Consider the following 12503-nt stretch of genomic DNA (forward strand, 5'->3'; position numbering starts at 1 on the left):
CAAGATGTAATTAGTTGGAAACTTAATCAGATGACTGTTGTTAATTAGTTGATTATGCATATCAATTTTTTGTTTAAGTATGTCCGCCTCTTCGCGTGGACTAGCTTATGTACTTGAACAGTGCTATCTGCCACAAGCTGTTTCTAAACATTTTTAAACTGTTCGCAGTAACACCCTGCATATGTTTTGTTCCAATGTTGCACATAACAGTTTTGTAGGGTTTCCAGCTATGTATATACGAACCATATAGAACTTTGGCGCTACAATAAACGAAGGGGCGCAAGTAATTTGCAAACGAGTAATGGGAATAGCTCTAACGTCTGCGAAAGCGGTTCTGTGCTTTAGTCAGATATATTGTCGGGGTTGGAAGCTAAGCTAAGGTCGGTGGGCCAATTGGCATTGGAAGCCCACGGTAAATCCACAGATGAGGTAGTGTAGGATGACATGAGTTGAGCCGCTTCAGAAAAGTGCAGATCCAAAGTTTTTTGATGAAACACTCGAGGAAAATGGATGAAAGGAAATAGGTGGCTAAAGTGTACAAATATCTGTACCTCGAAAGCGTGAACAAAGAATGGAGTCAGAGGTCATGAAAGTTGGCAACCAAGTACTCGGTAATTGAAAGTGTAAATAGACAACGGACACTCGTAAAAACGAAACCGCAATAAGCAGACGGTAACTAGGATGCAAAGGCTGGAAACAAAAAAAAGCCTATCGAAATTTACAGATGGGATAAGAAAGAAATCAAAAGAGTAAATCTGGGCTATAACAGAAAGCGGTCGTATCTCGCTTTTTAAGGCCCGATATGTTTGCGTGAGAGAGAGAGAGAGCAAATGATAAATGAAAGGTAGGGAGGTTAACCAGGACTGAGCCCAGTTGGCTACCCTACACTGGGGAAAGGAATAAAAGGTGCAGGAGATGATATTCGCAGCAGGAAGATGCATGTGTGTGCTGCAGCAAAAGTCTGGAAACGACTCAGCGCATTGTGATGACATGCCAAAGTATTCACCCAGTAACACCCGTAGGTATAATCGACCTGCCAGAAGCGCTGTTATTTAGGGCGGATGGAAGCATTAAAAGGTCAGACGTTTAGAGCATATTGGTAGAAAGGAAGCTGGGAAAACATCAGTAGAAGCTGAGTCAATACAAGCATAGCTAACTCTACAATACAGCGAAAGATGTTTTAATGAAGAAGGAAAAGATCGAGCAGAGGTATAGCAAAATGCTACACTGCGATATACGTACCTGATTAGACCAGACAGGCTACTGGGGACTATTTCTTCTTGCTCCGGCTTCGAAGGAAATGGCAATAGAAATCATTATGCTCATCATCGGCATGTGTAGATACGGCACGCATACACGAGCACAAGGTCAGGAATTAGGCTGGCGGCCATAGCTGCAGCACTGAGATGGCAGCTAATCACAAAAACCCTCGTTCACCTTGCATTAGTTGCAATTCAGACGACCTCTCTGAAATGATCGGCCGAATACGCCGTCAGGAAGCCATTCACACGGTACCTTGCCAAGCCTCCACTGACCTTGATTACGTCATCACGTAACCGTTGCGTGCATCACGTAACCACTGAGCATCGTTACATCTTCATTGAACATGTCGTCACGTGGTCCACACACACACACTCCCGCACTAATCGTGACACCGTGGAGGCGATAGCCAAGCGCGCATGCCCTTACACATCAAAGGTTCGATAAGGTTACCAGCTAGGTCCCCCATATATCGAAACAACGGCAGAGGTCGCGCTCAGTTGGCGAGCAGCAACGCGAGTCGAGTGGTCCTCCCCGGCACTCCGAGCGTACGCCGAACCTTTTTCTTGTCAGCACTGCTTCAAGCTACCAGTGACGGACGCAGCTATGTCGCACATGCTCGGATTGTGCTGCTGCAAGTCGTGCGAAGACTGCCAAAAGCGGCTACGTGTCCGCATGCCGTCGTGCCTGGGTGGCGGGGAAGGAGGAGAGGAGGAACAGCAGCCGCAACAGCAGCAAGGTACACCCTCGCAAGTTTTTTTTTTTTAAATAATCCGCGAGAGCGTCGACCACACGGCTTCGACCGCACGGCGTATCAGCGGCCTACGGTATACCGGCGAGCGGTGGCGTGGTTGGCGAGCTTATGTGCGGGCGCGCAAGACGATTTCGAGTTGGAATGTATTCTGTCGACGCTGTTGACTTCAGGAGTGCCCCTCGCCATTGCCGGCCCGGCCGCTGACACTGGCTGACACGCCGTGCGGTCGACGCTCGCATCGTATCACGTAAAAACATTGTCCAGATACCACGCCCCGTGGGAATCGATGTTATGCGAAGGACTTCGCAAGTTACCTGGCTATCCAGCAATGTCTGGGCTTCCGCAGGACGATACCCGGCGGACCAACGTGTTCCCGTGAATTGGGTGATTGTGCGTGTGGTGGTCGCGAGCGTACGTGTCTGTGACGACAGCAGCACAACGACGACGACGGCCACATTGATGACGATGGCATGGCGGCAACGCCGTAATAACACGCTACTTCTTGGTTTCTACGTAGATAGTGGACGAGCGTAAGGGAGAGAAAGACTGATTGTGACGTCATCAGTCACTGCGTACTGTGAGATCGTACCTGCGGCTACGTTATGTAGTCTATCAAACACCGCCGATGATACTTGTTTACTCCGACGAATAAATGTTAAAGCACGATCAACTTAGGCGATCATGAATTCGGAATACAACGTAGCACAATTTCCACGTAGCGTGCTATGAGTGAAATACTGATGACGGTAGACCGATGCAGGAGTGCGGTCTGACACCGCGCCTCGGAGCACAAGTTGTTACAAGGAAAGAAGACGAGGGAGTGGGATGGGACGCATTCGCCGAGCGTTTCAAAGTTTGGTGGTTTTAGAAAGAGAGAAACATGCGTGCGATCACGGCCTAATCGTTAGAACGCCGGGCCAAGGGAGTGGCATAGCTATAGATCCACGGGGGGTGATTTGTCTTCTCGCGAACACCTCCGGGTTGCAGAGGCAAACGCGCGAAGCCTGTAGAGTAGCATATTTATTGAACATATAATTTAAGTCTATTTATTATATTTAACCAACGAAGCCTTTGGTTTCTTTGCTTCCTTTTGACTATTTATTTATTTTGCCAGCAAATGTTCATGTGCTTATTTTCAGGTTTTGCAGCAAAATAAGTTGGCAAACTCTGGAGAAAGCGCAAAGCGTACTGAGCCACGTCACACACGATCCGTAACAAATCCAACTTGGCTGTGCTCGTTTCTCAAGCCCCCTGATGCTGCTTGAAATCTACTAGCGCTCTCGCACGCTTTGCATTTCGTCTTCCGCGCTACGCCGCTGTGCACCTCAATAGAGTTTTAGATTAGGGGACGCAAGCGGCTTGCGTACGCAAGAACTAAGGGCCACGGTACTGAGCAGACGCTTCAGTCTGAGTCTGCGCATGCGCAGTACCGTAGCTCCTCGTTCTTGCGTGCGCAAGCCGCTTGAAGGAATGCAAGCCGCTTGCATTCCTTCATCTAAACCTCTCAATTTTATTGCACCTGCAGGCACGTGCGTATTTTCTTGCGGTTTCTAGCATAGGTTCTATGGCGCTGTCAATAACAGAATGTATGTGCCGCTTTTCATGAAGTGTTTATTCGTACCAGAGCACGTAGCCCTATGTGCTACAATTGCAGCTCGTAAAATGTCACCACGCATCCGTAGTTCCAGAGAACGCTGAACAGACGCTTGATCCACCGTCTTGTGGAGCTGTCGCGCCACTTTTCGCTGCAGTATACTCGCGGTAAACACGTCCGTGCCGGCGCAAAGCCGGTCCAACTTCGCTGTGTCAGTTTTCGGCAGTGGTCCGTCAGCGCGTTACCCACAACGTTCCTCGACGCAGAATTGGGCCGGTGAGGCGAAATTCTTGGCGTGATTGCGCACGCCGCGCTTTCTGCCGTCTGTTTTTGCCCCATTTCTATGTCTAGGTGCGTAGCTGCGTCACCGCCTCAATAGGTTAACAGTTCCGCCTGCTCTGCTGGCGCCACCGCTCACAACGCATGAACAAGTCTGCTTCAGGCTGCCGCTCGCGCTACTTAATTTGTGGCATGTCGGCGGGCAAAACTAGCGTCCCAGAATATATAGGTTAAAGAAATGCAGGAAATACGCAAATATGCCTCTGAGGTGCTGCCGTAGTTCGATTGTGTCTACACCGTCGCCATCAATCTCTACTTTTGTCATCCGCACTGATCGGGCTGCTGTGCTCGAGGGCATAAGTTCGATTCCACTGTCGGTTCAACATTGGTTTCTTCTTATTAAAGCGAGACGATAATCCAGCTACCCAGCTGCCTGCCGCAATGTGCCAAGACCAAGGCAAATGCGCAATGCCAATGCGCAATGCAATGCAATGCCAATGCAATGCCAATGCGCAATTTCAATGCTTCGCATTGAAATTGCGCACGTGCTCACGTGAACAGGCATGCCGGCCTTCGACAAATCGCATCCTTCGCTACCTGCTATGCCCAGGTGCAGTCACGCAAGAGCCTTCGTCCTCGTCTTCCGAGGGTGCCAACCCTCCGGGTGCAGCTGGTGCTGCTGCGGCAGCGGGTGGAAAGCGCGAAGACGGATCAAGCTATTCGGACACGTCGTCCACGATCAGCGCGGACAGCTGGCGCCCACCGGCGAGGATCCCACCGGCGACGCTTCCACCGACTGACTCCCCCCAGCCCGGCCCCAGTGGTATGTCAACGGTCAGCGTCGAGATGGTCAAGAACCCGTCCTATACCACCAGTGAGGACTCGGAGACGGTAACTCTCTTCGCTTAATTATTGCGCGAACCACTCGTTACAGCCCTATACCTGCTCGGAGCTATCAAAAAGGCGAGCACGAAAAGCGGCTTTGCAGTTTGCGTAGGAATGTTTAGTGAAACACTACAGGGAAGTTACTTGATGTGCATTAGCAAGTTACCCAACTGCAACCCAAGAACAGGGGGATAGACCTGCTGAGCCAAGCAAGAAAAGCGGCTTTACAGCTTGCATAGGAATGTTTAAGGGAAATTATTTGAGCTGTATTAGTCAGTTACCCAACTACAACATAAGGGGAGATATGCCTGTTGGTCCTAAAAAGGAACAAGAACGAAAGACGGTGTCTGCGCCGCCCTAAAGTTCCCGCACCAACTTGACATTGCGTCATACACGTTGAATGCGTCTGTTTTCGCCTACCTAACCCTTCACAGTCTACGATGGACCATAATTTATTGCAAAAGAGCCAATGACTGAATTTGGAAAGTCCGATAACTGCTTCTGTGCTAGAATGACCCGGATACGGCAAAAAGTACTCCAAAATCCGTGACGTCGCTTCTTTGCTCGCGTTTCACCGCTATTTGTGCGTAGTTCTTGCCTTTGACCACAGCTCTTGCCATGCTCGTGGCCAACCTCGGCTACAGTGTCTGACTAGTGGTGATCTTTAACCCCGTTTTTTTCTTTATCGTAATGACATTTTGCAGTGATATTAACAACAATGCACTCTTTAAAAGGGATACATTACCAGTTTCCTGGTAAACTCCTTTATTCTTTCTGTTAATTTCGTATACCGCGTGCTGGGGCTACCGTCAGTGACCACCACTGGGTGCAGGTGTCGTCGTACCAGCTGCTGTTTAAAAGCTGCTAACTATAAAATTACCATTTCACCTTTGCCAACAGTGATTCGTTGGCATATACTCTACTCATTTGTAGCAAACTTGGCCAAAGCGAAATTTTATTGTAGTTTGCCTTTTAAGCACAAACTTAGAATAACTACACTCTGTTAAGACAAACGACCCCTGTTAACAGGAACCTCTTGCCTGTGCACTGACTTGTTCCTGTCTGTGTCAGTGCGCTTAAACGTTCCCGCAAATGCCTCACCGAGAAGACCGAACCTTAGCGCTCGTCATCTTCAGCTAGGTTTGAGCGCGCGCGGTATTCAGTGTTAGGCTTTCGAAGAATCCTTCGCTCCACTATCGTGGTCCTGCGTTTGCCCTGCTGTCTGAAGCTGTTTCGATTTACCCCAGTTTAGCTGCAAGAGCGAGCGGTTGCCCAAAAGTGGCACCGCATTGCATACACCTGAACCTGCCTCCCCTAAGGCGGCTCGCACTTTGCAACGTTTGTGGCGTCTTCCCTTGATTTCTTGGCATCCATAGCAGCGAGTGGCGTCTTGTCTGTAGAGTACTCGTGAAACGAGGGACGCCGCTTCTTATCGGGCTGGTACCTACGCGTGACGGGTATGTCACGTCATGAGTGCATCATTTCATGACGCGTACATCGCTTTGTGCTTCGATGCCGTTTTTCACCGGTCACATGAATGTTATGCATTGGTGGCTCGGTGTAAGACGCGCCTGTCGTGCTATTGGGTTTCTTGTTTACTCTGCATTGATTTTGACCACCTGGTCTTAAGTACGCGGCTGTATCTGCATTTCGGCCCCATCTATACTCGGGCCGGCGCGGCTGCAATGATACCCGCCGCCTAGGGCTCAGTGACGCGAGGCCATAGCCACTTAGATACCTGGTCACACGTGCCATTTGTATGACGTGTTCGCCTGTCTGCCTTTTCGCGGATATATATGTACATCCTTGCAGCCTCATTGCCGCATTCCCGTATTGCCCGGTGCTTTTATTAACCAGCACTCACTACTTCAATTTCAGCCTCCTTAGACGCTGCTGTCCGACCTCTAGGTGCATCCCTCCAACAGAAGGCAGCGAACCGCAAGGACATTGTCACTGCTTTTATGCCACAGCTGTCCCGTAACTTTCTACGCCCTGTGGCCATTTTATTGCTATTTTACAAATAAACCTTGCTGTGAACCTTCGCAGAAGCCTTTCGTGCGTTCTTTCTTCGTCATGACTCCCTGGTTTGCTGCGACAGTTTATCATGCTTTCTGCCTTCCTCGCTGACCAGCTTGTTTCGCAATTGCATCAGTACAGGTTAAAATCATCCTAATTTCTGTGGATGCACTACACCAGCATCCACTTCGCACCGGGGCAGTGGCTAGAGCGACCAAGCACTTTATTTTTTACCTTTATAGGCAGCTCTGCATCTTGGAGACGCGTATTTCATTAAAACTTAATGTTTTTCATTCACTGCATTCTTTGCCTCTTACCCGGCACTTCAGGCAACAGGTCGTAAATTTTGCGTTTCTTACACTGGGATCGTATCTTCTTAGCGGCGTGCGAAAACTGAAGGCGACAGCGGACAAAAAAAAACCAGGTTTAGGTTCGATTACTCGGAATAGTCTTAGCAGAGGACGCATGGCTCCCAGATCGTCATTTGCTAATGACTGACGTCGCTCCCAGCTAACCTACCCATTCTCGCATACTTCGTAGCTGCGCTCCGAGATACGGCGCTGAACCACTCTAAGGTCAATATTCGCGCTTTCCTGTGAAAGAAAAAAATTCGGAGGTTGTACACACGCAGCTATGTTTGCCAAAGAAACATTGTACGTGGGGAAGAGCCAGGGTAGTAACGTGTTCATAGAGCCCATGGGGACATCTTCTTGTGTTGCACGAACGCCTCTTGGCTGCAGTCAAACGCGCAAATCCTGTCAAGTAGTATATTCATTGCAGTATTCGTTTCATTGCTTCATTCTACAAGAGAGTAAGCTCTTTGCTGAAAATGTGCAGATTTTAGCCAGCGTATTTTCGCCTACATGCTGCTCTGCAGGGAATGGGACGCAGGAGAAGAAAGGCCGTAGAAAAAGGCGGACAGAAGAAAAAGGAAAATAAAAGAAAAAATGCAGATCATGGGACGTTATCAGTAGTAGGGTAAGTGTTCGATGCGGCGCATGTAGATTGAAGAGTCATACTTGAGACCGACAACAAATCGACTCAGTATGTGAGAACAAGAAGTCCAGGGATTTGCGCTCTTTTGATGGGCAAGGCCAGGGACCCAGCATCCTTGTCAATGTCACGGGGACTTGGTCGACCTTTGCCATGTTCATCTTGTATTGATGTCGCTCGTCTCTGTAAGCTGGGCACTTGAGCAAGATATGCTCTAGAGATTCTACCGTGCCACAATTGTTACAACATGGATTTGTAGTGTGTCCATTGCGGAGACGATTATTCATATATGGAACTTCCAGTCGAAGCCGGTGACAGAGCGTCTCCAGATGGTGTAATGGACATTGCGGTAGGCTTGACTGGAGTTCTTGGTCGATGTTGAATAAAGTCTTGTAATTACCTGAAGGTGAAGACCATCTTCTACGCCGTTCACTGAGTATATATCAATCAATCAATTTTATTTACCAGCAACAAAAGAAACTGGAAGGACACCTGGGCAGAAAGCTGTCTCAGCTGCTTGACGGAGGCCCAGGGTCCCTTACATGGCACTAGCACTCGCTTGGTCAAAGCTGAAGCTTCACTCTCCGTGAGAATACTCATAAATTTTATGTGAGCATGTACTTTATTTGCGGCCTGCCTCATCCGCTTTTTCATTGCCTATTATACCGCAATGTCCTGGAAGCCACTGAAGTCCTATCACATATCCAGCGTTAGATGCCAAGTGGTGTAGGTATGCTATATCCTGGACCAAGAGAGGAAAGGGTGCATATAAAGGCCGGGAGGTTAACCAGAGGCAGTTCCGGTTGGCTACCCTGCATGGGGGGAAGGGTGAATGGGGATAAAACGAGAAAGAGAGTGGAAGGGGGAGATAGAAATAGCGACGAGCACGACCAAACCGCGTACGCTACAGAGCGGTAGAGGCCGGTGTTCTTACAGTCTATCGTGAAGCCCTGCAGACCGCAGGAACCTTAATAACGCGAGTAAAGCCTTTAGCGTGGATGTTCAGAGGGAGCACTGACCTAAAGCTTTGAATTCTGATAGTGGACGATTGTCCAACTGGTCCAGCACTCTGCACAGCACTTGTCTCTGGGCACTATATCGCGGGCAGACAAAGATATCTGCGAGAGTCTCATTGATGTTGCATGTGGCACACGTGGCCGTGGCACGTGGCTGTTGGCCATTCCAATAAGGAAAGCATACGAGTTCGTAAATGCAACGCCTAGCCACAGACGGTACAGCATGGTCTGTTCACGTCGTGGTAACCCAGGCGGTAGGTGCATCCGTATGTCCGGAGACAACGTACGCAAACGACAACACGGTGAAAGCGCTCGAGTCCCACAGAGGCAAAGTACATTCACGGGACATCAGTCGCAGCCCAGCCGCAGCATCTGTTCGCGAAAGCGGAATCGACACGTTGATCACTTTTATGTGCAGATCGGGCGGCTTCGTCGACTTGGTCATTCCCGCTGAGGCTGCAATGTCCTGGAAGGCATTGAAAGATGTTGTGTCCCTTGTCATGGGCTATGATGATACATGCATCGAATTTCTGAGGCCGGTTGTTCATTGGGTCCGTGGCGCATGGGGTTTTGTATAAACTGAAGGGCTACCTTGGAGTCACTAAAGACTGTCCATTGTTGCGGTGGTTCCTGATTAAGGAAATCGAGTGCAGCACGTAGTACCGCAAGTTCAGCACCCGTTGATATGGTGACACATGAAGTTTTTCATTTGAATTCTTCAGGTTTTGCCTGGATGACGACTGCAGCAGCGGAGCTGTTGAGTTTTACTGAACCATCTGTGTAGACGTGTTGCCGGAATCTGTGTACGTTGCGAATGGGTTCCAAAGTTGACTGTTTGAATGCTTGCAACGGCGCTCCAGCTTTCTTTCTGATTCATGGAATTGTCAATTGCACTTGCGGCCGGTGCAGACACTACAATGGATCTGATAATCGTGTAGCAGGCGTAAAATCTGATGGCAAGTAGGACTGATGTCTTACAACACTTTTGGCAAAAGTTGAATGTGGCCTTTTTGCTGGCAAGCAAGCAAGATGGTGTGAGGGAATCCGAGTCAGGTGTCTGATATGGGCTGTCACGACATCTGTATCTATATAGACTGTCAAAGGAGTGTCTCCGGCAATGGCCACTGTCGGAATCGATGACGTCGTTTTGGGGAGACCGAGACAAGTTCTGAGTGCTTGTGCTTGCACACTCTGAAGTTTGCGGATAGTTGTAGCGCAAGTATTTCCTAGTACATGTAAGCTGTACCGCAGGAAGCCCAAAAACAGTGCTTTATAATGTTGCAACATTGATGGTACTGTTGCGCCCCAGCACTTCCCGCCGAGAAATGCAGGAAGGTCCGCGATGGCGGCCAAACGCTTTGTCATGTACGAACGAGACGTGAGGGCTCCAAGACAAGTCCCTATCAATGATGACGCCAAGAAAGCGGCGCGTTCGTCTGTATCGTACAGTTTGGTCATTGATCCACAAAGCATACGGGGCCATCGCTTTGCGAGTAAAGGCAACTAGTGCACATTTCTCAGGGGAAAGCTCCAGGCCTTGCATTCTTAGGCATGTTGACACGGCTGTTGAAGCCTTCTGAAGTCGCGCGCGGACTTGTAGACGTTTCACTCCTGAAGCCCATATGCAAATGTCGTCTGCATATACGGAGACCTGAACAGTTTGCGGTAACGAATCGGCGAGACCAACAAGCACCAGGTTGAACAGGGTCGGGCAGAGTACTCTGCCTTGCGGTACACCACGACTGGTATAGCTAGACGGCGTTGGCACGTCTTCAGCCAGAATAAAGGAAGATGTTCCATTCAACCAAAATGTAATTGCTTGATTAAGTGCTCTTCGTGCAGAGGCTTTGCAATGCTGATTTCGAGTCTGTGAAAATTGTCTATTGCTGATGGACTTGTCATAGTACCTATTTTAGCCCCTGTTTCATCGCGTACAGCTCGGACAATATTCACGACGTTACTCGCCCTAAACGCCATGAAAATGCCTGGTCTGTGGAAGGAACGAAAATTACGCAGCAAGAGTTATGTTGCGTAAGGGAGCCGTCAGTAAAAATTCCTTCGTATTGGAGTACTTCTCGCTCATGTAGACCAGGGCTGTCTGTAAAATAACGGCTTGAGGCATGTTGTTCTTGTACCCCATTCCAGGGATGTCCTTTCGAATGTGCAGAGAAGACAGCATCCATGAAAGGTACTGTAATGCATGATCTGTGGTGCCCGTTTGGGGATAGTGAGTCGAATTCTGCTAACAGCTTGCCCGAATCCGGAATTGTTTCGCATTTTGATATTACTCGTGAAATGATTGTTCTTTTGGACCACGTTCCTGGTGTGTATGCGGGTATTTTCCAGAATCCGTAGCAGGTCAAGACTTATACACTGTGCCTCAACTGCTGTCCCTATACAAGAATACGCCTTCGGAAGACCTAGACAAACACGCAGACTATTGTTACGTGCCGCTTCCAAGCTTTTCTTATTAGTTGGGGACAGTCTTTGCAAGATAAGCAGGCTATAGCGCACGAGGTCATCAACGTAAGCATTATGCAGCATCGCCATCGACCGGCAGTCGCTACCCCACCGGGGTCCAGCAAGAAAACCAATTTGCTTACTTTGCGAATACTTAGTACGAAGCTACTTCGTTTTTGTTTTCCGGTTTTACAACAAAATAACTTGGTAAACTCTGGACGTAGCTCGAAACGTGTTGAGCCACGTCGCGACAATCCGTAATGAATCCAATGCGGCCGCGGTCGTTTCTCACGCCTCCTAGCGCTGCTTGAATTCGGCTAGCATTCTCGTTCACTTTGCATTATGCCTTTCGCGCCGCGGAGTTTCGTACCATTACTAGAGGAAACTGTGCCACTATAATATCTACTGGAGCTACAAGCAGGTCAGTTCAGCCAACATGGGAACGATGGGTAGTGCATGGATTTGCCTATACTTCGTCCTTCTGGCTTCAAATGACATTGCGACTTTGCAAGGTGATCATTTAATAGAAAGTGCTGCTTTTGAAGTAACTAATGAAACTTTAAGTTGTCCGACGACAGGATTTGAACAAGGGACCTTCTACCACACTAGCCCAATATTGGAACCATTAGGCCGCGTTCCGCATGGACAAGCAGAACCACTGCAATTAGCAGCGCTTGTGCGTGCTTGCAGAGTATCATCGCCTTTTGCATTAAAGAAATGTAAACTGCTTTGAAATTTAAGCAAATTTAGGGCCTGATAGAGCGTAATAAACGAAGCCACAAGAACGTCTCAAGCTCAAAGCACGAAAATAAGAACATATCAAGCACCAAGCACGAAGATCGGACAAATCCATGTACTACCCATTATTCCCTTGATGGATGAACGATTGCAGTGCCAAAGTTCCCTCTGTATTACATGTAGGAAACTGTCATGTTTCGCACTGTGTCGTTTTGCGCGTCATCATCTTGCACTCCCAGGCGCGTGCATGTCGTCTTGCGGTTTCCTGCACAGCTATTTTGGCGGTGCGCTGATAAATCGTCAACAACACGATATATCTCTCGCTTGTAATAACATGTTTATTTGGACGTACGAAAACGCGTATATGCCGTATGAACATTTGTCGTACTTTCAACGTTACCACGCACTTGCAGTTCGAGGGAGCACTGAAGAAATGCGTGCTATATGTCGTCTTGCGGAGCTGTCCCACCATTTTCGGTGCAGTACATACAATTGGTAAGTACGTCCT

General features: G+C 48.7%; 1 protein-coding gene across 1 annotated transcript; it reads left to right on the forward strand.

Annotated features, from left to right (window-relative positions):
* The first annotated feature begins 1866 nt into the window (after positions 1–1866).
* Positions 1867–6814, forward strand: LOC142563287 (uncharacterized). The gene is made up of 3 exons (XM_075673842.1): positions 1867–1999; positions 4498–4778; positions 6651–6814. The coding sequence occupies exons 1-3, from the start codon at positions 1867–1869 to the stop codon at positions 6657–6659; spliced, it is 423 nt and encodes a 140-aa protein (XP_075529957.1). The 3' UTR covers positions 6660–6814.
* The last annotated feature ends 5689 nt before the right edge of the window (positions 6815–12503 follow it).

Source organism: Dermacentor variabilis, chromosome 11 (genome assembly GCF_050947875.1).
Source record: "Dermacentor variabilis isolate Ectoservices chromosome 11, ASM5094787v1, whole genome shotgun sequence".
Lineage (NCBI taxonomy): Eukaryota > Metazoa > Arthropoda > Arachnida > Ixodida > Ixodidae > Dermacentor > Dermacentor variabilis.